General features: G+C 44.0%; 1 protein-coding gene across 2 annotated transcripts in view; it reads left to right on the forward strand.

Moving 5' to 3' along the window:
- CDH4 (cadherin 4) overlaps nt 1-24,348 on the forward strand; it is a 1,112,351-nt gene that overhangs the window by 764,945 nt on the left and 323,058 nt on the right. For both annotated transcript variants that reach the window (XM_087720535.1, XM_087720536.1), the window contains exon 4: nt 2,811-2,981. In XM_087720535.1, the coding sequence (XP_087576661.1) occupies nt 2,811-2,981 (171 nt within the window). The remainder of the gene's footprint in view (nt 1-2,810; nt 2,982-24,348) is intronic.

Genomic DNA, 24,348 nt, shown 5'->3' on the forward strand with positions numbered 1-24,348 from the left:
TTCATAGCTAAGATGGAACTAGAACTCACTGTCTCCTGGTTGTTTCTAGACGGGTGTCTTCAGCACCAGACCAAAATGGCGCCCTCCTTCTTCCTAGCTGTGATAAACTGGTCATGTACAACAGGGGCAGATTGCTGCCGGCATTACTGCCGGTTCAGTGTGTGTGCAATTTTGTGCACATGTGCATGCTTCGCTTGGACACACACCAGTTGCACGCTCCGTGCATGTACACAGTTGCCCATAAATAGGTCTGAACATGCGCAGAACATTTAAAAATGAAAAAAAAAAAACATGCCATCCTGACCAGGGAACCGGTTCAGAGGTGTGGCAGGCCTGGGTCACTGCTGGTTCCAGCAACCCAGGCCGGCAAACCACTACTGGTTTGGCCGAACTGGTCCGAACCAGTAGAAACCCACCTCTGATGTTCAAGTAGTATGTAGACTGGGACGTACAACCAATCATTTAGCAATCATTCAAAGTTGCAACGGCTCTGAAAACAGTGACTTAAAGCCATTCCTCACACATACGACCATTACAGCCTTCCCACAGTCACCTGACCAAAAGTCAAGTGCTTGGCAATTGGCATGTATTTACAACAATTGCAGGGCCATGGGATCATGTGATCGCCATTTGTAACCTTCCCAAGTAGAGCCAGATTCACCTGATTGCACGGTTCCTTTAACAACTGCCGTGATTCCCTTAACAATCGTGGCAAAGGTCATAAAATTTGAATGACTCGCTTAACAACCATCTTGCTTCACAATGGAAATTCTGGTTTCAGTTGTGGTTGTAAGCTGAGGACTAGGCATATTGACACAGACGTGATGGCTCAGTGGATAAGATGCTGAGCTTGTCGATCAGAAAGGTCGGCAGTTTGGCGGTTCGCATCCCTAGTGCCACGTAGCGGAGTGAGCTCCCGTTACTTGTCCCAGCTTCTGCCAACCTAGCAGTTTGAAAGCACATAAAAATACAAGTAGAGAAAATAGGGACTACTTTGGTGGGAAAGTAACAGCATTCTATGCGCCTTCGGCATTTAGTCATGCCGGTCACATGACCATGGAGACGTCTTTGGACAGTGCTGGCTCTTTGGCTTTGAAACAGAGATGAGCACCTCTCCCTAGAGTCAGAACGACTAGGACATATGTACGAGGGGAACCTTTACCTTTTTTAGGTATTTGGATCTTTCCTGATGACTTTCAATCCTAGTGTCAGCGTTCCAAATATCATGCAGAATTAAATCAGAGTCAAAGATAAAACTATCCTTAAAATTCCAATTTAATAAGACAGGCATGTTGACATTGTGCTATGGAATCCCAATTCTGGGAGTTACATCAGAATCCCACCCAATTAAAAGTTCATGATCTTGTCCCCACACCCACAGTCCATCACATGGTCCAATCTTCTTCTTCCACGCTAGCATCTACACCCAACTGCTTCCGATCAGGTGCAAAGGTTTGGCAGACAAAAGATGTCCTTGAGCTTCTAGAAAGGAATTTTCTATTTTGAAAACAACACATTCTACCCCTTGCTAATGGTTCCACCACAAAACCGCGCCCGACTAAACCGCGCCCGACTAAACCGCGTCGCTGACGTCATCAACAGGGCAACAACAGCGTGGAGACAGAAGCACGCTGTAAACCTAAACCTAAAATTAACCCCTAAACCTAAACCTAACCCCCTAAACCTAACCCTAAACCTAACCCTTAACCTAACTCTAAACCTAACCCTAAACCTAACCCTTAACCTAACCCTAAACCTAATCCTAACCCTTAACCTAACCCTAACCCTAACCCTTAACCTAACCCTAACCCTAACCCTAACCCTAACCCTAACCCTAAACCTAAACCTAAACCTAAACCTAACCCTTAACCTAACCCTTAACCTAATCCTAAACCTAACCCTTAACCTAACCCTAAACCTAATCCTAACCCTTAACCTAACCCTAACCCTAAACCTAAACCTAAACCTAATCCTAACCCTTAACCTAACCCTAACCCTAACCCTAACCCTAAACCTAAACCTAACCCTAAACCTAAACCTAACCCTTACCTTAAGTTGAATCAGCTTGCTTTCAAAGCGCTATTTAAAGCGCCCTTCTTTCTCCGCGCTGGCTGTTGTCACCCTGTTGATGACATCAGCGACGCGGTTTAATCGGGCGCGGCTTAGTCTAGCGCGGTTTTGATGGGTCACGCTTAATAATTCCCCCCCCTTAATGAGAGTGTGGCAGGCCAAAGATTCTTAAAGGAACCGCTGCAGGCCTGACACCTAGTTTCAAATTCAGAGCTATTGACGAATACTCATTTATAATGGTGTTTGACCTCCCTCCGGTAATGCTGCGACTATTTGTGGTTTGTTCCCTTTGGCTCTTGTGATTTATTGTATTTATTAGAAATCGGCAGATTTTCATCCTCAAAGGAGCTGATCAAGCTTCCAGCCACTGGTATAATGAAGACAATCCGTCGTGAAAGAAGGCTTGATTGTCTAATGACAGCTCCAAACATGAGTAAAAAATGAAGCCACAGCACAGATGTCAATAAAAGCACCCCACGCTGCTGTAATGCAGAAATGTTTGCTTTATTATAAGAACAATATTATTATTTTTTTTCCTAGGAATCTTCCAGCTCAAATAAGCCTCAACATAACAACGGTTCTGACAAGCGATTTTTCTCTCACGCGCGGGAGAGCAAAAACAAACAATAAGAACAACAACAACTGACTCCTTGTTTTTGTTTGCTGTTGTTTCATGAGACTCCATGAAAAGCAAATAATGAGACTTTCCCCTCCCCCTCCCTTCTTTCCCAAATCAACAGAAAGGAAAAAAGAACATGACAGCAGACCTTCAAGAACCTGGCAACGTTTTGCTCCCGTGGCGTCATCACCAGAATTCTTATGGACTCAGGCGTCAAAAGCGAGATTGGGTCATCCCACCCATCAACGTGCCAGAAAATTCGAGAGGACCCTTCCCACAGCAGCTGGTTAGGGTAAGTAGAGTGCCAGAATACACTGCACCTCTCTTTAAGTTCAATGGAGATGACGTTTCCCAAAGCTTGTTTGGTGGGTTATCTTTAGAAAGAAACAGTAGACTTCCAAGCTGGACTCAAGGCGAGATTTGTCCGATGGTATGAACTGGCTGTTTATGCTTTCCAAGGATGTGCCATTCAATAGTTACTGATGAATATGAATGCACCGATTGTTGTTGTTAATTGCGAAGTCGTGTCTGACCCATCGCGACCCCATGGACAATATTCCTCCAAGCCTCCCCCCAGAGTCCATTTAAGCTCACACCGACTGCTTCAGTGACTCCATCCAGCCACCTCATTCTTTGTCATCCCATTCTTCTTTTGCCCTCAATAATTCCCACCATTAGGTTCTTCTCTAGTGAGTCCTTCCTTCTCATTAGGTGGCCAAAGTACTTGAGTTTCATCTTCAGGATCTGGCCTTCTAAAGAGCAGTCAGGGTTGATCTCTTCTAGGACTGACCGGTTTGATTGCCTTGCAGTCCAAGGGACTCGCAGGAGTCTTCTCCAGCACCAGAGTTCAAAGGCCTCCATTCTTTGGCGCTCAGCCTTTCTTATGGTCCAACTTTTACATCCATACATTGCAACTGGGAAAACCGTAGCCTTGAATATATGCACTTTTGTTAGCAGGGTGATATATCTGCTTTTTAGTATGCTGTCTAGATTTGCCATAGCTTTCTTCCCAAGGAGCAAGTGTATTTTACTGTCCATGGACAGTACCAAATGGCAAAAAAAAAAAAAAAATGCTCAGAAGGATGGAAGGCTGAGTCAACTTTCAGGCCTGTCAGGATCGAACTGCTGGCAGTTGGCAGAATTAGCCTGCAGTACTGCATTCTAACCACTGTACCACCAAGCCTCGGTATGGCATACATTGGGCACCAAAATTCTTTGATCATTTCTCTTGTCCTCTTTTTAAGCCTCATATGCTGCTCAACTAACAATGATCACATCTGGCAGAAATCCGATTGTTTCATTTCTTCAGCTGGATGGGAACAAACTGATTGCCAGTTCATAACCCATTTGTCTTCTCCCACCAACATATTCATTCATGCCCTCCTGATGGACTGTTGTTATCATTTAGATGCACATGTGAGTGAAACATTTTGTCACTGGTCAAAATGCCCTTCATCAAGTTAGTGAGTCTGTAAATCACACCACATCTTCAGTAACACTTATCACACACACCCTCCCTTGGAAATGACACATTATTCAGAGCGGGCATTTCACACCAACCCAAACATTTATAAAACACAGCATAAAGAAAGTTAAAACTGTACGGGTGGGGAGAAAAAAAATGGATGTATCAGATGCCAGGAACTGTAGTAAAAATGTATAACAGAATGCCACATCCACGAAGCTTTTGCTGTTTTAAAAGCAAATTCCAAATAAAACAAGAAGGCGACAAGAGGAGCACACATTTTTGTCAAGTTGTCCTCTGGAATAAAATTGGGGCATAATTGCAAGAAATTTCAGGAAATAATTGGAGAAAATGAGGATGGATCATTTGCAGCCTTGTCAAGAAATAAATGCTTAGCGAGTCCTTTCCAGGGTTAAAATGAATGCAGTCATTATCTGCTCGGTACTGATTAGCCGTTGCCTCGCCAAGTGCCTGACGTTCAGAAACAAAACACACACACACACACACACAAATGGTTGGTTTAATCCCCCAAGGTGCGAGCAGACTCGATCACATAAATTACATCTGAACATTCGCATCCTCAATCTGCCGTAGGTTTAGGAAGGGTGCTTAAAAGGCAGTGCAGATGTTCAGCCTCTTGAAGCAGCTCTTACAATTTTCTCCCCCCCCCCAAAAAAAAGAGCGAGAAAGAACTAACCGTCTCTAGGAGCCCCAGGTGGCATAGCTAATGGTGATGGATGCCAGTAGTTCAGCAACATCTAAATAGCTATAGGTTTCCTACTGGTTTAATATATATTCGGTCTGTGGCAAGTGATGGAGTAAGTAGTGTTACCCCAGCTGTCGATAATGCAAGGGAGAAGAACTACCAAGAGCAAAAAGAACTCCATGCATTTGAATGATCTTTTTTCCACTTTTCAGTTCTACCATTTTTGAGTCTCAGATCTGTTATTTTACAGGGGTTTGTTTTTTTTGAGAGCTGCAAGTTCTGTTGCTTTCTCTACCTCTATGTGCAGAGCAGTGGTGGGATTCAAAAATCTTTACTACTGGTTCTGTGGGCGTGGCTTGGCAGGTGTGGTGTGGCTTCGTCGGTGTGGCTTGGTGAGCGTGGCAGGGGAAGGATACTGTAAAATCTCCACTCTCACCCAATCCAGGGGGAAAATCCCCATTTCCTCCCGATCAGCTGGGACTCGGGAGGCAGAGAATAGATGGGGGCAGGGCCAGCCAGAGGTGGTATTTACCGTTTCTCCAAACTACTCAAAATTTCCACTACCGGTTCTCCAGAACTGATCAAAACCTGCTGAATATCACCTCTGATGCAGAGGTGAGGAAGCATGACCCTCTTTATGACTTGTGGACTTCAACTCCCAGAATTCCTGAGCCAGCCGGCTCAGGAATTCTGGGAGTTGAAGTCCACAAGTCATAAAGGGGGCCATGCTTCCTCACCCCTGCTCTGCTGCTCTACTGTATAAGAAATCCATTGGATGCAATCAAAGCTGACTTTTGATGGCTACATTGACTTATTATTTTTCCCTTACCTTCCTTCCTTCCTTCCTTCCTTTCTTCCTTCCTTCCTTCCTTCCTTCCTTCCTTTCAATTCAGTTCAAACCTTTATTGTCAGAGTACAACATGTATACAATTAGATTGGCTGAGCCTCCCTTTGTGCACAACACAATACAACTCACAGTGAAAGACAAAAAAAATCCCTAGCCCAGTGAATCCTACTAAAAAACACCCCGTCCTATTGTACCATGTGAATTTATTGCATGTCTCGCATGCCCCACAAGTCAATCATACTATGTTGTTGTAGAGTTATGTTTCATTCAGGAGTCTGACAGCCCACGGATAAAAACTGTTCTTCAGCCTGTTTGTGCAGCTGCCTATGCTTCTATATCTCCTTCCTGATAAAGAAGGGATGACCAGGGTGTGAATTGTCCCTGAGGATTTTCCTCACTCTTCTAAGGCCTTCCTTCCTTCCTTCCTTCCTTCCTTCCTTCCTTCCTTCCTTCCTTCCTTCCTTCCTCCCTCCCTCCCTCCCTCCCTCCCTCCCTCCCTTCTTTCTTTCTTTCTTTCTTTCTTTCTTTCTTTCTTTTATCTTTTTCTTTTTGCAACAAACAAAAATTGATTGGTAATCCTTTCTTGGGATTTTTTTTAATTTACTAGGCAAGCCTATAGCCTTAGCATTTCTTGAGAGACTTCATTTCAGGTTCCAATTGGATCCAACATAAATATATTTTAGCGTAATGAAAAAAATATGTTTTAACCGTACATTTGGGGAACTTAAACAACCATTGGTGCTCCTGCTACATTTTCCCATAAACCATGAAATATACATTGCATTATATCTCTTTGTTTGCAACAAATCAATGGTAAAGACAGTATGTTTGAAAATATGCAACTTTGTCTATGCATAATTGTGTGTAAGTATCAGTGACATGCAATTAGGGGAGGCAGGGTCTCACCACTGTCATCATGAAAAGAAAAAAAATTAAAAGGAAAAAGGCTGAGGTAGTTGCTGCCAGAGTCACAGTGGATGACTCTGCTTAGTGCTTAACTGTTTAAGGCGAGAGAACCATGTCCTCATTTAGTCTATCTTTATGATCACTTGAGCAAAGTTAAGCAAGGGTTAAAAGGCGAAAAATTCCTTATGTAGATGAGGCATGTGGTTCTCTCGCCTCCTCCTGCAGAGGGCATTTTTTTAGAGGCTTTTTAAAACAGTTAAGCAGAGTCATCCATTGGAGGCTCTGGCAGCAGCTAACCCAGCCTGACCTCAGCAGCTTTTGCCTTTTTCTTTTTACATTTTTTTACATTTTCATCATGGCAGACAAGAGCAGAGTTGAAATCCTCTGTGACACAGCTGGAAAAGGTATGTGGATCCGAGAGAGGGGGGAGGAATTCAAAATTAATGTAATTTGTAAGTAATTGTAATTTGTATTATTGTAAGTAATTTGTCTGTGTGTGTGTGTGTGTGTGTGTGTGTGTGTGTGTGTGTGTTTTACCCGCCTCTTCTGGCGCACGGGCAGGCACTTTATTTTTTATGTGGGACATAGTGGCTGGCAGGGCTTTTGGACATAACAGTAGGCCAGGGCTTTAATTTGGACATAGTGGCAGGGCGGCTTTTGCCTCTACCGTAGATAAAAGCAGCTGATCTGCCTATTCCCGGAGCCGCCACTTTTATTTGTTTAATATAACACAGCACCGGCCTCGGGTTCTCCTTGTGCTTTTTGGAAGGGCCCGTTGCTCGCTCGACTGTGACGGAGGACCATTGCCGGCTCTTCCACCTCCCGCGTCTCCAATCCTGCCTTCCCCCTCCAAACACCCCGTGGCCCGGGCGGGCCTGGCTCCAGGTGTCTGGAAGATGAGCGCCGTTGGGAGCGGGATGGCGGACATGGCGCCGGGACTTTAAAGCCCTGCCGCCGTGTCCGCCATACAGTGGCTTTTGCCCGCTTGCCTCACCAGCCATAAACCTCACCGCACGTCACTGGTAAGTATGTTAGTCCCAGGTGCTCTCTAAACCTGGTTCTTAGCTTGAAGACACTTCATTACCTGACTGGAGAGATAATTATCAGTGCTAATGTATATAAATAGGGAGCAAACTCCTTACTCACTAGCATTGATGATGTTACCGAGATGGGTAATGAAACTTCTGCAAGAAAACAACTAAGCACAAAGAGCACTTAGGACTCCGTGGGTCTAGCCTGAGCTACACATATTCTCTTTTATTGGGTGTACATACATTTTTTAAGTTTTTCAGCATGATATAAAGAATGAATATCAATTGTATGCCCACCATGCTACCTGCTTGCAGCATAAGCATGTTTTCATGAGCTTCCTAAACATAAGAAGCTATATTTATAAACCAGTGATTCTCAATTCTATACAGTGATGCCTGGTGCAAATAGAAATACCGTATTTTTCAGACTCTAAGATGCACCGGAGTATAAGACGCACCTTGATTTTGAAGAGGTAAAGAAGAGCTTTGGGGGGCTTGTAAAGTGTTCCTGGGGGCTGGGGGGGCAAAAGTTAGTAAAAAGTGGACTGTTTTTCACAAAAATGGGCTGGGTTTTGCCAAAAAAAGTGGGGGCATGTAGAGGCTTTGGAAGGCTTGAAGGGTGCTCCTAGAGGCTGAAGGGGGCAAAAATGAGCAAAAATGGCCCATTTTTTGCTTATTTTGCCCTCCTTAGCCCCCCCCCGGAGTATTTTGCAAGCCTCCCAAACCTCTCCATGTCCATTTTTGCAAAGGGGGCAGGGTTTTGGTAGGCCAAAGATGCTGAATACAGCATCAAAAAATGCTGTATTCAGTGTATAAGACGCACCCAGATTTTCACCCTTTTTTTTTTTGGCGGAAAAAGGTGTGTCTTATATTCTGAAAAATACGGTACTTGATTTATTTATTTGATTTGTTTGCCGCCCATTTCACTTTGAGGCTAATTTAATATGCCAACAATTCACCTGCCCTTTAATTAAAAAACAATGGTTTGCATTTTGCCAATATCTGGGAAAATAAACAGTGTATTCGCTTGAGCCCATTGGGAATGGAAGATATTCAGCGTACTACAAATGAATGTGCCATTTTAAGGACTAAGTGTTTGTATCGGGCTTTCTGAAGCCAAATGTATTCTCACACTATTTGTTTAAAATAGGTTGAATTCGTTTGAAATCGGGGGGTGGGGGGGGTGGGGTGTAATTGTTTCTTCCAGCTCTTACCTCTTGATCTGGTTCCCTATTGTGAAGTATGCAAAGCTCCACTTTGTGGGAAGTTGATTAGCTGCTTGTCAGTATTTTTAGCCAGGCAGTGGCTGAATGAAGCTGGATGTGACCCACAGAAGCTTGAAATGCAGCCCTTTCCCTGTTCAGCTAAGATGAGCTATAATGCTCTGTTTATTAACGCATTTCATTCTCGGGGAAAATATGGTAAATGAAACAAGCAGGGCCATGTTATTCTTGCAAATGTATTCAACCCCCCTGTCAGCTGCAATCTCGCTTCATTCCTGAAATGGGCCCGTGTTTCTCCACTAATGCATGGGTTTCATTAAGCAATACTTTGAGTATGCCAGAGACCAGAGATAGTAACAGGGATGGGCTTCAAAATTTTTAGCAAGGAGTTATCTGCTTGGCTGCTGGATGGGCGTGGCCATGGTGGGTGTGGCCTAATCGGCCTCCTGCACCATGGGGGTGGGGTGCATTTTTGTCCTCCTCGGGCTATGGAGGTTTTCCTTAAGCCTCCGGGAGGGCAAAAATGGTCTCCCCTGGGCTCCGGAGGCCTGAAACAGGCCCATTTCTGGCCTCTCTGAACTTCCGCTAGGCCCATTTTTTGCCCTCCCCAAGCCTCCCTGTGCACCTTGCACTTACCTGCATCTAAAACGGGCCGTGTGGGGACTCCTGGGAGGGATGGGGTGGGCGGGGCCAGCCAGGAGTGGGATTTGGGGGGTTCTCCAAGCTGCACAGAATCTTAGCTAGAGTTTCTTTTGAATCCCTGTGAACCCCCAGCAGCCCATCCCTGAATAGTAGAATTCTTTTCAGACGTTGAAACTGTTCTGAATGAAGATAGAAGAGCAGGAGAAGGGCATCAAAAGTGGCCAGGACTACAGCCAGAGAACTTAGCTCTTCAAAAAAGCCAACACTGCCAGAAAAGCCAACACAATCCTTGGCTGCATTAACAGAGGGATAGAATCTAGATCACATGAAGTGTTAGTACCACTTGATAATGCCTTGGTAAGGCCACACTTGCAATACTGCATCCAGTTTTGATCCCCATGATTTTAAAAAAATGTTGAGACTCTAGAAAGAGTGCAGAGAAGAGCAACAAAGATATTTATGGGACTGGAGGCTAAAACATATGAAGAACAGTTGCTGAAATTAGGTATGTCTAGTTGAATGAAAAGAAGAACTGGGGGTGACATGATAGCAGTCTTCCAATATCTCAGTGGTTGCCACAAAAAAGAGGGAGTCGAACTATTCTCCAAAGCACTTGAAGGCAGGACAAGAAGCAATGGGTGGAAACTAATCAAGGAGAGAAGCAACCTAGAACTAAGGAGAAAACTTCCTGACAGTTAGAACAATTAATCAGTGGAATAACTTTGCCTCCAGAAGTTGTGGATGCTCCAACACTGGAAGTTTTTAAGAAGAGAAAACATGGTTAAGGGCAGAAAGTTTCTCTTTTGGTAAAGCCCACTATCATTATTTCTGAAGAATCTCCATGGGAGTAAGTGTGTTTGTAGGCTATAGTTAAGGTATGAGAGGCCCCCCCCCCCAAAAAAAACAGGCAGCATTTTGATTGCACATAACAGGTATCGTTTTGACATTTCTTCTAAACGTTCTTGGTTTATTTAAGCATGTAAGGTCCTAGAGATACATTGCTGATGTGAGAAACTTTCTGTAGGTTCCCCAACATGCAGAATTTAACAGAGGGTCTCTAGTCTTTTGGGAAACCTGCAACTAGAACAAATTGGCTCAACTATAACCCTGTAGCCGAGGAATGGGGACCTACAAAGAAAGTTGAGTTCCCTCTGCGGAACTCAATAAATATTTCTGAACATTTATGAAACCTATTTCTAGAAAAGAATGAAATTTCCAGTCACAGGCCATTGTTCTCAGTGGAACGTGCTATTTGGTATGTAATGTTCCTGAATGCATTAACCTCTAACTACATGAGTGGGAAAACAACAGATGGTATTTTGTCTATTATCAGGCAAGCTTTGTTGATTGCAGGACTAGCAAGCCTTCTTCTTCTTCTTTTTTCTTTTTTTGCTTTTTCTTTCTGCCCCTTTTTCTCCCAAGAAAACAACTGCAAAAGAATCCCAAGGCATGCCTTGATGAAGTTTCTTTCACCAAACACATAAAGAAATGTCTGAAGCCTGGCACTCAGATAAAACAGCCATCAGTAGGCACACACAGAGATAAACAATGTCCATATACCATTCAAAGGAGTCAATCAAAAAGTTTAAAGAGCACAATATCTCCTTGCCAGCAATCAACCCTCAGATAATGAGAGGTTAACAGCAAGTTTAATACTAGACACTCAGCTAACACTCAAGTAGTAAAGAATGCAGCAATCAAGGAACTACCATCTCAGACAAACAATCAAATAGTAAATAACAACCTAAGCAAGGAACTTGTAAAGCACCAGAAAAATGAGGACATCCAGGCAATTCAAATGGGTATTGTAAGCTTAAACATTCTACAAGAATCTGAACTACTAACAGCCAAGGGAAATTAGTGGGCGGTAAGAGAAGGAGGAATTCAAGGTGGGCTAGACGTAGATCTCTTGTGGGTGCAAAGGGACCTCTCCCTCGGGTTTAGCCTGATCATCTCCTACATCACTGTTAAGAATACTCACAAAAACTGAAAGGGCAAGCCACTTGTATATAAACAGAGAAGAAAACCCCATTCCCTTCTAGCACTGATGCTAGTGATGTAAGTAGTTTGCTTTAGTTTGATAAGAGTTACTGCAAAGCAGTTTTCTTTATTGTTCCTCACCTATATACACCTAAATCTTGCCAAATTAAAGCAGTGTATTTGCATCATAAAATATATACTCTGGAAACTGTAAAGGAGGAGCTGTCTTCATCCGCTTTCTCCCACAGCAACTGCCTGAATGTGGCTGTCTCTTACTTCTCTGGATTTCAGCCTTTCCTTCCTGGGAATCCAGACTACCCCACCACACATGAACCTGTTAAAATCAAATTAAGACAGTCATTGCCACTACTTCACAATGTGTTATTCAAATGAATCTTTCAGATTAATATCTAAAAGAGAGTTGGCTGGTTACAGGATAAGTGGCAGCACTGTTGTCATCTGGAAGAAGTGTGTAGATGACAACTGAAAATGAGGGGACCTGTGTGCAGATCAACTTCCCATCTCAGGTGACAAATCTGTTAGACTGCTCTTGCCATAACCTATGGCAAATTAGGGGGGGGGGGGAATGCTGGATTTGCTAATTAAACATCTTGAAAAGAGAGCAAAATAGAAACATGTATTTGAAAACAGGAATTATTGCACCAGTTGTAAGGAAATACATACATACTCAGGGTTGCTCCTCACTTTAAATTACCCTCAGGTGCAACTTTTAGATGGATATCCAAATCTGGTTGTGAAATTTGCATAACTCCAAATGCTGTTTTATGCAGCTTCTCTCAACCCTGATTATCACTGATAGAGAAATGGCATACACACTCATTGAAATAAATAAATCCAATTGAGCTAATCAAATAAAATCAAAGAGGAGGGATCTCTGCATTTTGCTTTTCTCCCTCTGCTTCCTGAGATCCGTGCCTACTACTGTAACTTCTATCACGAAACTTCCCTTTTTTTTTCAAATGGAACTATTTTTATGCATATTTTATGATCCTGCAAAATTGGGAAATAAATAATGAATGTAATTTATAACCAGGTGCTCAATTATCTGGGAATGTCTGAATATTTTTCTCTGATTTTTTTTTTTTTTAAAATCCTGTTTCTGTGTTTTGTGAGTCCAAAGCAGTTGTGTTTAATGTGCAGGAGAAGGACAGAGAGAGACTGGGGGTGGAGTCAAGAGAGGACTCAGCCTAGAATCGTTACATTCCCACAAGTGGTTCAGGTTCAACCCACCTCGATTTCTCTTGTTTGTTTGTTTGTTTGTTTTGTTTTGCCTTTATTTGTATGCCGCCCTTTTCCCTGAGGGGACTCAGGGCGGCTCACAATTCAAAAGAGGAAGGGGGAGAAGACAAACAATAGACAATACAGCATGTTAAAAAGAAAACACAACAATCGCACAATTCAAGTGGGGCTACAATCTTAACCCCAGGCCAGCCGGGACAGCCAGATCTTTAAAGCGGCGCGGAAGGACTGGAGGGTGGGAGTTTGTTCCAAAGGGACGGAGCAGCCACCGAGAAGGCTCTCCTCCGGGTAGTTGCCAGTTTGCACTGGCTAGAAGATGGGATTCGGAGGAGGTCTTTACTCTTATCTAGTGCCAATTCAGTGCAGACCAGTTAGTTGACTATAGATTCTTATGTTATAGATATGAGCAATAAACAGCTTCACTTAACATGTGGTCCTGATCCTTCGTGCCTGGCAGAATGTGTACTAAAATCAAAGAAGTCAGAAGATCACAAAAGATTATCATATGACCCCAACATACTGCAACTATAAATATGAGTCAAATGCCAAGTGTTTGAGTTTTTGATCATGTGACCATGGGGATGCTACAATGCTTGTAAGTGTGAAAAAGCTCATAAGTCAGGAAATTTCTCCTTAGTTCTAGATATGCTTCTCTCCTTGACTGGCTTCTTTGGAGATTCTAGAAAGAGTGCAGAGAAGAGCAACAAAGATGATTAGGGAGCTGGATGCTAAAACATATGAAGAAGGATTGTAGGAACTGTCTATGGCTAGTTTATTGAAAAGAAGGACAAAGGGAGACATGATAACAGTGTTCCAATATCTCAGAGATTGCCACAAAGAAGAGGGAATCAAGCTATTCTCCAAAGCACCTGAAGGCAGGACAAGAAACAATGGGTGGAAACTAATCAAGGAGAGAAGCAACTTAGAACTAAGGAGAAATTTCCTGACAGGGAGAACAATTAATCAGTGGAACAACTTGCCTCCAGAAGTTGTGAATGCCCCAACACTGGAAGTTTTTAAGAAGATGTTGGTTAACAATTTGTCTGAAGTGGTGTAGGGTTTCCTGTCTAAGCAGGAGGTTGGAGTAGAAGACCTCCAAGGTCCCTTCCAACTCATTCTATTCTATTCTATTCTATTCTATTCTATTCTATTCTATTCTATTCTATTCTATTCTATTCTATTCTATTCTATTCTATTCTATTCCATTCCATCCCATCCCATCCCACCCTACCCTACCCTACCCTACCCTACCCTACCCTACCCTATCCTATCCTATCCTATCCTATCCATTGCTTCTTGTCTTATCCTCAGGTGCTTTGGAGAATAGCTTGATTCCCTCTTCTTTGTGGCAACCTTGGATATATTGGAATGATTCATATGAGATCAATGAGGAAGGCCAGGAGAGAATCTGAAATCTTTCTCCATCCTGAGGGTAAATCCAACCAGGCGCCATTAAGAACATAATACAAACATAATTAAGGATGAAGCATTACAAAAGGATAAAATCTAACAGGTTATCGTATCTTGGCCATTCCCATTCTTGGCAACTGCAGTTTATATATTAAGCAGCGATGACCACCTGTTTTTGAGAGCTGGTTAAGAAACTACCCAACTGTGCATTATGAAATTTGGGATATCAAGAGAATGTTCCGGAACAATGCCTCTGTTTTCCAGAGACACAAGAAAAAAAAAAACATCCCTCAGTTCTTCAGGGCCTTGAGGCTGAACGAAGAGAAACAGATGGTCCTGTGGATTTTATTTAGGGTCATTAAAAAAATAAATGAAATTAAAATATCTATGATCCGTGTGAGAAATGTTACTACGGTTGCTGGTAACAGCTTTTCTGAAGCTAGTGGCCAATTAAGAAGCAAATCAACTGCCCAGAGTTGATGCATAAGTCAGCCCTGTGCTTCTTCCACCCCAAGGTAATAGACAATTAGATGTTAAGTTCCACAATATGTTTATTAGTATGGGGTTGGAGGAAATGGGTTGGAGAGGAAATTGTCTGAAAGCACACAGGCCAGGTTTTGTGCAATTTTACTCCTCTGGGACCAACCAGCTGCAGGATGTATCTTCACTGAGAATGATCCTTTATGTTCTGACCTAGGCTTCCTCAACAGCACGAAGCTGAGCCCTCGTCCCGATAGACCCTTTTTATTTAATTTACAGTGAATTCCTCTCCAGCAAAGTCCTGGCCCACAGTCTTTCAAAATAGTTCACAATTACCAACCTTTATCAGGCTTAGAGAGTGGCCAGGCCAATATCTTTCAGATGCCACAATACTTGGCATTTTATGCAGGAATGAACTAATTGTCTCCTGCAAACACCCCTCCCCTTTCGTTCCTCTTATATTCCCTATGAGAGAGATTCACTGTCCACCTGTGACCTTACCCTCAAGTCGACCCTTGTTGATTTGACCCTTGTTCCTTAGCTGTTCCCTTCGCCTGGCAAGTCTGTGCATGCGTATACTGGGAAAAGGCTCCAGCTGTTCATCTGCCTCACTGATGTCTGACTCTGAAGGCAGCTGATAACTGTCAGACGGCCCTGGCCCCCTCTCTGCCTCTGCCGCAGAGCCCTCATCAGAGCCTTGACCAGTCTCCAGGACTGGCCCATGTTCCTCACCAACCTCCTCACAGTCCAAATCTGCTGCCAGCTCCGCTGGCGGGCCACAACACTTTAGATCAGGGGTAATCTAGGCCCTCAAGGCCTAGCGGGCTGGATCCAGCCAGCGGGGTGCTTAGATTTGATCTGCGGAGCTGCCTTCTAAACAGCAAAGGACCGGGCTGTGGTGTCTCTGCCAGCAACAATGGAACTCGGCAGGGCTGTGTGCTGCCCTCCCAAGCTCTGTTTTCAGCTGCAACAGCCTCCTGCAACCCTCTGCCAGTGAAAACAAAGCTCAGGAGGGCCTCACTGGCAGAGCACTCAGGCCACCATAGGCACCCCCAACAAGAGTGACATTGAGCTGGCCATGTCCACCCTGGCCACACCTCCACACCCCCACACCCCGAGGTCAAACACAACCCTGATGCCTTGGGCATGAGCTTAGACTAGAAGACCTCCCAGATCAGTGATGAAATTAAAAAATAATAATACTGGTTCTGTGGGCATGGCTTGGTGAGCGTGGCAGGGAAAGGATACTGCAAAATCTCCATTCCCTCCCCACTCCAGGGGAAGGATACTTCAAAATCCCAATTCCTTCCCCACTCCAGGGAAAGGATACTGCAAAATCACCATTCCCTCCCCATTCCTGGGGGAAGAATATTGCAAAATCTCCATTCCCTCTCCAACCTGGGGCCAGCCAGAGGTGGCATTTGCTGGTTCTCTGAACTACTCAAACTTTCTGCTACCAGTTCTCCAGAACCTGCTGAATTTCACTCCTGTCCCAGATCCATTCTGATCCTATGATTCTAAAGCTACAGACTCCCATTACCACAAGAGAAGTTACTTATTCTGCTTCTGCTCTGAGCTAGAGAGAGACCTAAGCAAATTGTTCCATAAAGTCAGTCACACAACATACTTAACTGGATCAGGGCTAGAGACACTGTGTTGTCTAAGTGAGTTCATACTGTAATGGGGGGGGGGGACAGGTTAGTCTGAATTGTGTATCCAAACAAGCTCCATTTCCACAGCCAGCCATAATATACAAACCCACAAACCCAATCCATTTGGCATCAATATTTGGATTCCACTCTGTCCCTCCTCCCGTGGGACAGCAGAAGTGTAATGAGGCTCAAATTGTTGGGATATCCATCATGATTAAATGTAGTACAGCTGACTTACAGGAATGGTGTTGAAAAATTGACAATAGATCTAGAGTCAGTCCCTTTCTGCATTGCAAACTAATTGCTTGAAACGTGGGCTATTCTTATTCAAGAGTCTTCAAGAGAAACCGGTTTTGGATCTGGTAAAACATGGTGTCAGGGTGCCAAATAGCATCCTCAAACAAATCACATTCCAAAGCAAGAAGTTCCTCAAAGTTGTAATTTATTAAAAGAGCCATGTTGGCACACCTGGGAAAACCCAAATCTGAAAGCTTCCAGGTTTGCTCCACCCAGTTAAAAATTCAAGACCCTGCTCCAACACCCACAAGTTCCTCACATGGTCCAATCTTCCATGAAGACAGATTCCTCCCATCCAGTTTCGGCCAGGTGCAGAGACAAAGATGACCTTGAGTCTCTAAGAAGAATGTTATTATGGCTACATGTTACCCAACTCCATATAATCCCCACTCCCATTTTCCCACAATAGAAAGTAGACAGTAGAAAGTGTGGCAGGCCTGAAGCCCAAAAGAAAAGATGGCTTGTTCTTATTCAAGAGTCTTCTTAAGAAAATAATAGATTGTGTTTCAAACAACCGAGTTTCAAATTAGCTCCCATCACTCTTCTGGAGAAGCAGACTGATCAATATTCCGCAAGAGTAAATAATGTATAAATCCACCCACTTCAAGCTGGATGGAAGAAAAAATTGTTCCTGTTAATCGCTCTTAGGTAACACGGTTTCCTTGGATATCACCTAATTGCCTAGATAATAAGGATGTGTTACTTCTCTTTGTTGTTTGAAAGGATGCCTCCTTTCAATAGCACAATCAAGTGGCTAGCTCTCATTGGCTGTCTCAGGAGCAGTCCACTCTTTTGCAATTGGGTTGTGATTCTCAGGGCGATTGTTTTGGCAAGTGTCAGGGCAGTGATCAGGTGCCCAGGCAATTGGTTCCCTCGTATCTAGAGACAATAAGCACACCAGTGAATAAAGAGATTGCAAGCGTTGTTCTATAACTGTAGCAAACAGATTTAAAAGCACAGAATAAAAAGCATACAAACCATGCAAGATGATACCCAAATCTGTTATAAGCTGCCAGGAGCTCCTTAACAGTGACAGCAGAGATTTAATTATTCAGCCCATGTCGGTGGTACAATTAGGCAGGAAACTACAGTATTTATTAGCACAAAGTAGTTATTTGCCTGTCGAAGAGTGCTAGTCCATTTAGTTTGCACTCACGTGCTAACCGGGGGTACCTCATGGGGCAAACTAGCTCTGCACCAGAAAGATGAGTGGCATCCTTGAAAAGTATTCGGCGACTTCAGCTGGTCCAGAATGCGGCCGCGCGAGCGATCGTGGGTGCGCCTCGTTTCACCCACGTAACACCTATCCTCCGCGAGCTGCACTGGCTACCTGTTGATCTCCGGGTGCGCTTCAAGGTGCTACTTGTCACCTACAAAGCCCTCTATGGTATTGGATCTGGGTACTTGAGAGACCGCCTACTGCCAATTACCTCCACTAGACCGATAAGATCGCATAGATTAGGCCTCCTCCGAATTCCATCAGCCAGCCAGTGTAGACTGGCAACTACCCGGAGGAGAGCCTTCTCGGTGGCTGCTCCGACCCTCTGGAACGAACTCCCTGTGGAGATGAAATCATCCATGGCCTTCTCTTGCCTCATAATCCGGTGTCACATCCAGGCAGGTTCATACTGGAGGGTATCCGACCAGCCGCACAAAACACCGCCACATTTCCCACTGAAGTGGTACTTATTTATCTACTCTCATAACATGCTTTCAAACAGCTAGGTGGGCAGAAGCTGAGGCAAGTGACAAGAGCTCACTCTGTCATGCAATGCTAGGACTCGAATCGCTGAAGCATAGACCATCTCTAGTATCATTAAGCCACTAAGCCACCATGCCTCTTACAGCAGAGCAAAGGTGGATTCCTACCAGTTCGCACCTATTCGGTAGAACCGGTTCGTCAAATCTACCAAACCAGTTAGAAGAGGTTCCACCAGTGGACCTGGAAAGCAGGCCACACCTACAGAAGAGGTTCCAAAAAATTTTGAAACCCACCACTGGGTTATGATTATTCTACACTATTCTTGGATATGATTATTCTACACTATCATGCTTATATTTATAAAACTCAGTGCCTCTGTGAAAGGTAAGGATGACTACTGCATTTGTGGTGCAATCAGAACATTGCGTGTGTTGAAGTTGTTTTAACGCAAACCAAAGATGCCTTGTAAAAAACAAGTTTACATCATATTCTTATGCATGCCAGTGCTGTGTGTGAGGTAATTTAAGGTGGTTCTGACAAATGTCATCGGCATCTTCATATCCGGTCACATGGGCGGCAAGCCACTCCCATCTGGTCACATGGGTGGCAAGCCACTCCCACAAAGGAGGCCACATCCGCAGAGTAGGTTCGAACAATTTTTGAAACCCACCACTGCAGCAGAGATACCCCAAGGATGGCCAATTTCCAGAGTACACGCTGCTAGATTCTGTGCAGAATCTCTCTCCTTAAAGGCCAGTCCTGGGCATTTTATTAAAACCCGGTACTATGAATTCATGGCCCTCCTTCAGTTTATTTATTTGTTAAGCTTATTTGGTGCCTATATCACCTTGAGGCTTCTTTAGGCAGCTTATAATACTTCATAATAATAAAAAGGAAGAAAAATGCGGGTAAAGGAGGGAAAACAGAGCAGAAGTAAACAGAACAGAAGTAAAATACAGAGCAGTAAAATAAACAATGACAAAGGGACACTATAAGAATAATACGTCAATATTATAGCCAAAAAGATGGATGGATGGAAAGCAGAGAGCAAGGAGAGGAAGGTGGAGTCTCCTGTCAATCTAGCAAACACCTGCAGTGTGGAACTCCACTATCTGGTCCTCAGGCCAACCAGCTCTAAATATCTTGATCAGTGATAGTTAACCTTTCCAGCACTGAGTGCCAAAACTGGAGCGTGCATGCATGCCAGGGGTGGGTTCGGGATTCTTTTACTGCCGGTTCGGTCAAGGACGCACTTTGGGCACACGGGCGCTTTGGGCGCTCACACACTTGATGCGCACTACATGCACATGGACTGTAGTGAAAAAATTCTGCATGCTCAGAAGCAAAAAACAAGATGGCAGGGCCTATGGTGCCACTGATACAACTGGTTCGGAGGCGTGGCCGGTCGAGTTACTACCTACTGAGTAGCTGGACCAGCTGGGTGGCATGCATGCACAGGCTGGAGCCCAAAAAAGCAGCTGGCGACAGCGTGCATGCCCACAGAGTGGGCTCTGCGTGCCATCTCTGGCATGCATGCCATAGATTCGCCATCACTGGTCTAGATATTTATTAATATGAAAGAGAAATCAAAACATCTCACCAAACTTCTCAAATAATAATAGTCTTCCACAATTCCACCCCAGGAGTAGGTGGGGCACCGTAGATGTTTCAACCACAACTTTTGATTTAAAAACAAGAAAAGAGAGAGGGAGGGAGGGAGGGAGAGAGAGAGAGAGAGAGAGAGAGAGAGAGAGAGAGAGAGATTTTGCCTCTTCAAAATCTTGGCGCGTCTTATACTCCAAAAAATACGGTAATTGAGTTCATGAAAGCATTGTCTGCCAAAATAAACCAAACGAACCCCACCTTGTCCCAGTTTTGTTATATGCCTGGCAAACTGGATTTGGATTTCAAGGGGGTTTGGCTTCACTGTGGCTACTTAAAGCTCCAAAACATTCCCAAAACCGATTGTATAAAGTCTCTAAACCAACTAATAATTGTGATAGTGCTCCATGTTATGGCTGATGAATTGATGGGTTCCAATTACAGTGATGACAATCATTCTTGGGGTGGGGAGATATATTTTTTTTGCCTATGGCTGACAACTGAAGCCATAATTTCTGCTGCTATGGCAAAGCATTGTACTAAAAGACATTTGACTCATCAGCACTAGATGCGTGGAAAAAAAAAGTAATGGGAAGGAGTGAGGGGGGGGAGAGAAATGCGTCATCTCTGTAAAATGATTTTGATATTTTTATGTGGATGTTTCTGCAAGCAGCTGGAGACAAAATGTAAGACTGGAAAGAAACTGGCATAAACATCTGAAAACAGACCTTGGCACTGGTACAAGATTTATAGTAGTGTCTTAAAAAATTGGATAAAACAAGCAGCACCTCTAGATTGTAATGGTGTGAATGCACCAGAAATGTACCACTGCTACCAACACTGATATGGCAATACACCAGTATATAAAAACCCAGTACACCCAGGGGTGGGCTGCTGGGAGCTCGCAAGGGTTCAGGAGATCCTCTAGCTAGAATTCTGGCCAGTTCGATGAATCCCCAAATACCATCTTTGGCTGGCCATGCCCACCCTGCCCCTCCCCTCCCAGGAGTTTTAATGCAGCTTGATCATCATTCCAGGTAAGTGCAGGTCAGAGGTGGGTTCCTACCAGTTCGCACCTATTCGGTAGAACTGGTTTGTCAAATCTACCGAACTGGTTAAAAGAGGTTCCACCAGTGGACCCGGAAAACAGGCCACACCTACAGAAGAGGTTCCAAAATTGTTTGAAACCCACCACTGGTCCTTGGATATGATTATTCTACACTATCATGCTCATATTTATAAAACTCAGTGGCTCTGTGAAAGGTAAGGATGACTACTGCGTTTGTGGTGCAATCAGAACATTGCGTGTGTTGAAGTTGTTTTAACGCAAACCAAAGATGCCTTTTAAAAAACAAGTTTACATCATATTCTTATGCATGCCATTGCTGTGTGTGAGGTAATTTAAGGTGGTTCTGACAAGTGTCGGCGGCATCTTCATATCCGGTCACATGGGCGGCACACCCACAGAGTAGGTTCAAACAATTTTTGAAACCCACCACTCATGCAGGTCCACTCAGAGGCTTGGGGAGGAGGGGAAATGGGCCTACCGGAGGTTCCGGACGTCCAGAAACTGGCTTGTTTTTGGCCTCCAGAGGGCCTCTGGAGCCCAGGGGAAGCAGTTTTTGCCGTCCTAGAGGCTTGAGGAAAGCCTCCGGAGCCTGTGGAGGGCAAAAAATGCCCTCCCCCCCCCAACATGATGCAGGAGGCTGACTAGGCCATGCCCCCCATAAATCCCTCCATTCTCCACTATCCTGTCAGAGGTGAAGAAGCTTCTTGGATGAGAAGTGAAATGTCTTCAAAATTAAAAATAAAAAAGTCCAGTTGCCTCCTGAAAAAGCACCTTTGGGACAACCACGACCTGGATGACTGAGAATCCTTACAGACCTTCACCACCGTGGCAAAACTAGTCCTAAAATTGGGAGGTTATCCTTTTCCTGAACCTTTAGCTATCATGATTCTTAATTTAAAGTTAAGATTTGGAAAATTTAACTTTAATGAAAACCATGTTTAGTTTAGTTTTTAGTTTTATTATTTATAGGCCGCCCATTTCCCTGAGGGGACTCAGGGCGGCTTACAATATATAGGGAGGGGAATACAAGACAATAAGACATAAAACAATACATAAGTAAAAATAGTACACAACATTCATCATTCGGGTGGGGACGGATTACGATCTTTATCCCCAGGCCTGACGGGATAGCCAGGTCTTGAGGGCTGTGCTGAAGGTCTGGACGGTGGTGAGGGTACGAATCTCCATGGGGAGATCGTTCCAAAGGGTCGGAGCTACTACTGAAAAGGCTCTCCTCCGTGTAGTTGCCAGTCGACACTGACTGGTGGATGGGACTCGGAGGAGGCCTAATCTGTGCGATCTAATAGGTCGCAGGGAGGTAATTGGCAGGAGGCGGTCTCTCAAGTACACAGATCCACTACCATGAAGGGCTTTATGGGTGGTAAGTAGCACCTTGAAGCGCACCCGAAGATCAACAGGTAGCCAGCGCAGCTCGCGGAGGATAGGTGTTATGTGGGCGAACCGAGGTGCACCCACAATCACTCGCGTGGCCGCATTCTGGACTAGCTGAAGTCGTCAGGTGCTCTTCAAGGGCAGCCCCATGTAGAGCACGTTGCAGTATTCCAGCCTAGAGGTCACAAGGGCCTGAGTGACTGTTGTGAGAGCCTCCCGGTTCAGGTAGGGTCGCAACTGGCACACCAGGCGAACCTGGGCAAATGCCCCCCTGATCACAGCCGTCAGATGGTGGTCGAAGGTCAGCTGTGGGTCCAGGAGGACTCCCAAGTTGCGAACCCTGTCTGAGGGGTATAAACGTTTGGCCCCCCAGCCTGAGTGATGGAACACTAGCCAAATTATTGGGAGGGAAACACAACAGCCACTCGGTCTTTTCCGGGTTGAGTACAAGCTTGTTAGCCCTCATCCAGTCCCTAACGGCCTCAAGACCCCGGTCCATCACGTTGAAGGTTCATGACATATTTTTTTTTAATGTAAAACTCCCAAACATCATTTTCTTTGATATTAGACATTCAACATGCGTACAATTAAACATATATTCCCAGGACTATGGATTAAATATTGCATCTACTGCAGTGTTTTTCAACCTTGGCAACTTGAAGATATCTGGACTTCAAATCCCAGAATTCCCCAGGCAGCGAATGCTGGCTGGGAAATTTTGGGAATTGAAATCCGGACATCTTCAAGTTGCCAAGATTGAGAAACACTGATCTACTCTATGAACTCTGCTTGAGTTTCTGTTTCAAAAGCATTTACTAATTACACTGTAATTATATCTATTGCAGTGTGTGTGTGTGTATGTATGTATGTATGTATGCATGCATGCATGTATACACACATATATATATACATGCATGCATACATACATACCACATACATACATACACTCACACACACACTCTAGGGATTTTACAGATTTTACAGGATTTTGCTTCAACCAGGGGGACTAAAAAGAAAACCGTAGTTTAATCATTCAAGCTGCCTCCAACTCTATCATTTAATCAATCATCTGAAAGGAAATTTTTTAGCTTCTTTGTATTTTGAATTCGCTTGTCTAGGCAGCAGAAAATGTTCCTCTTTTCCTGAATAGCTTTAATAGCTGTATTTATGTGGTTGAATATTTCTCAGCAAACTGCGAGTAGAATCATATTGCTGAGAACGCCTAGATAATTTATCTGAGAATATTCAATTAGAATATATTAATAATTTAGATTTCCATCATTAATTTAATCTTCTGAGATTTAATTTAGTCCTTCAATTGCTGCAGTGCCATGTGTGGGCAGATAGTTAGGATGAGTGCTTAAAGCACCTGCCATTAATGGTGATTCTCTGCTTGGGAATCAATGGCGCAGGAAGCTTATACAGTCACATCAACTTCACTGCAGTGGGAAACAGAATGTGTTTCCGCGCAGCAATTGTTTTCACCCACAAGCCCTCAAAAACCAATTCAACTTAATTCTCAGCACTTTTTCCATCTCACTCTATGGTTTAATCAAGCAGTGACCAATAGGAGAATTATAAAATATTGGAAATAATCCTTGATTCACACACCACATATTAAGTCCCAGGAGCACTGATGATGCAGTGGTTGGAATGCAGTATTGCAGGCAAACTCTGCCACAGCCTGGAGTTGGATGATGATGGGGCTCAAGGTTGATTCAGCCTTCCACTCTTCCGAAGTCGGTAAAACGAGGACCCCAGATTGTTGGGGGCAATATGCAAATAATGCCACAGTTGCTAAGTGAATCACTCTAGTTGTTAAATTAATAACATGGTTGTTAAGTGAATCTGGTTTTCCGATTGACTTTGCGTGTCAGAAGGTCGCAAAAGATTTTCACATGACCCTGGGATACTGCAACCGTTATAAATATGAATCAGTTGCCAAACATGTGAATTTTGATCACATGTCCCTGGGGATTCTGCAATAGTCATAAG

The sequence above is a fragment of the Thamnophis sirtalis genome, unplaced genomic scaffold (assembly GCF_051295495.1).
Source record: "Thamnophis sirtalis isolate CommonGarterSnake01/CBP01778 unplaced genomic scaffold, rThaSir2_p1.2 scaffold_7, whole genome shotgun sequence".
In the NCBI taxonomy this organism is placed as follows: domain Eukaryota; kingdom Metazoa; phylum Chordata; class Lepidosauria; order Squamata; family Natricidae; genus Thamnophis; species Thamnophis sirtalis.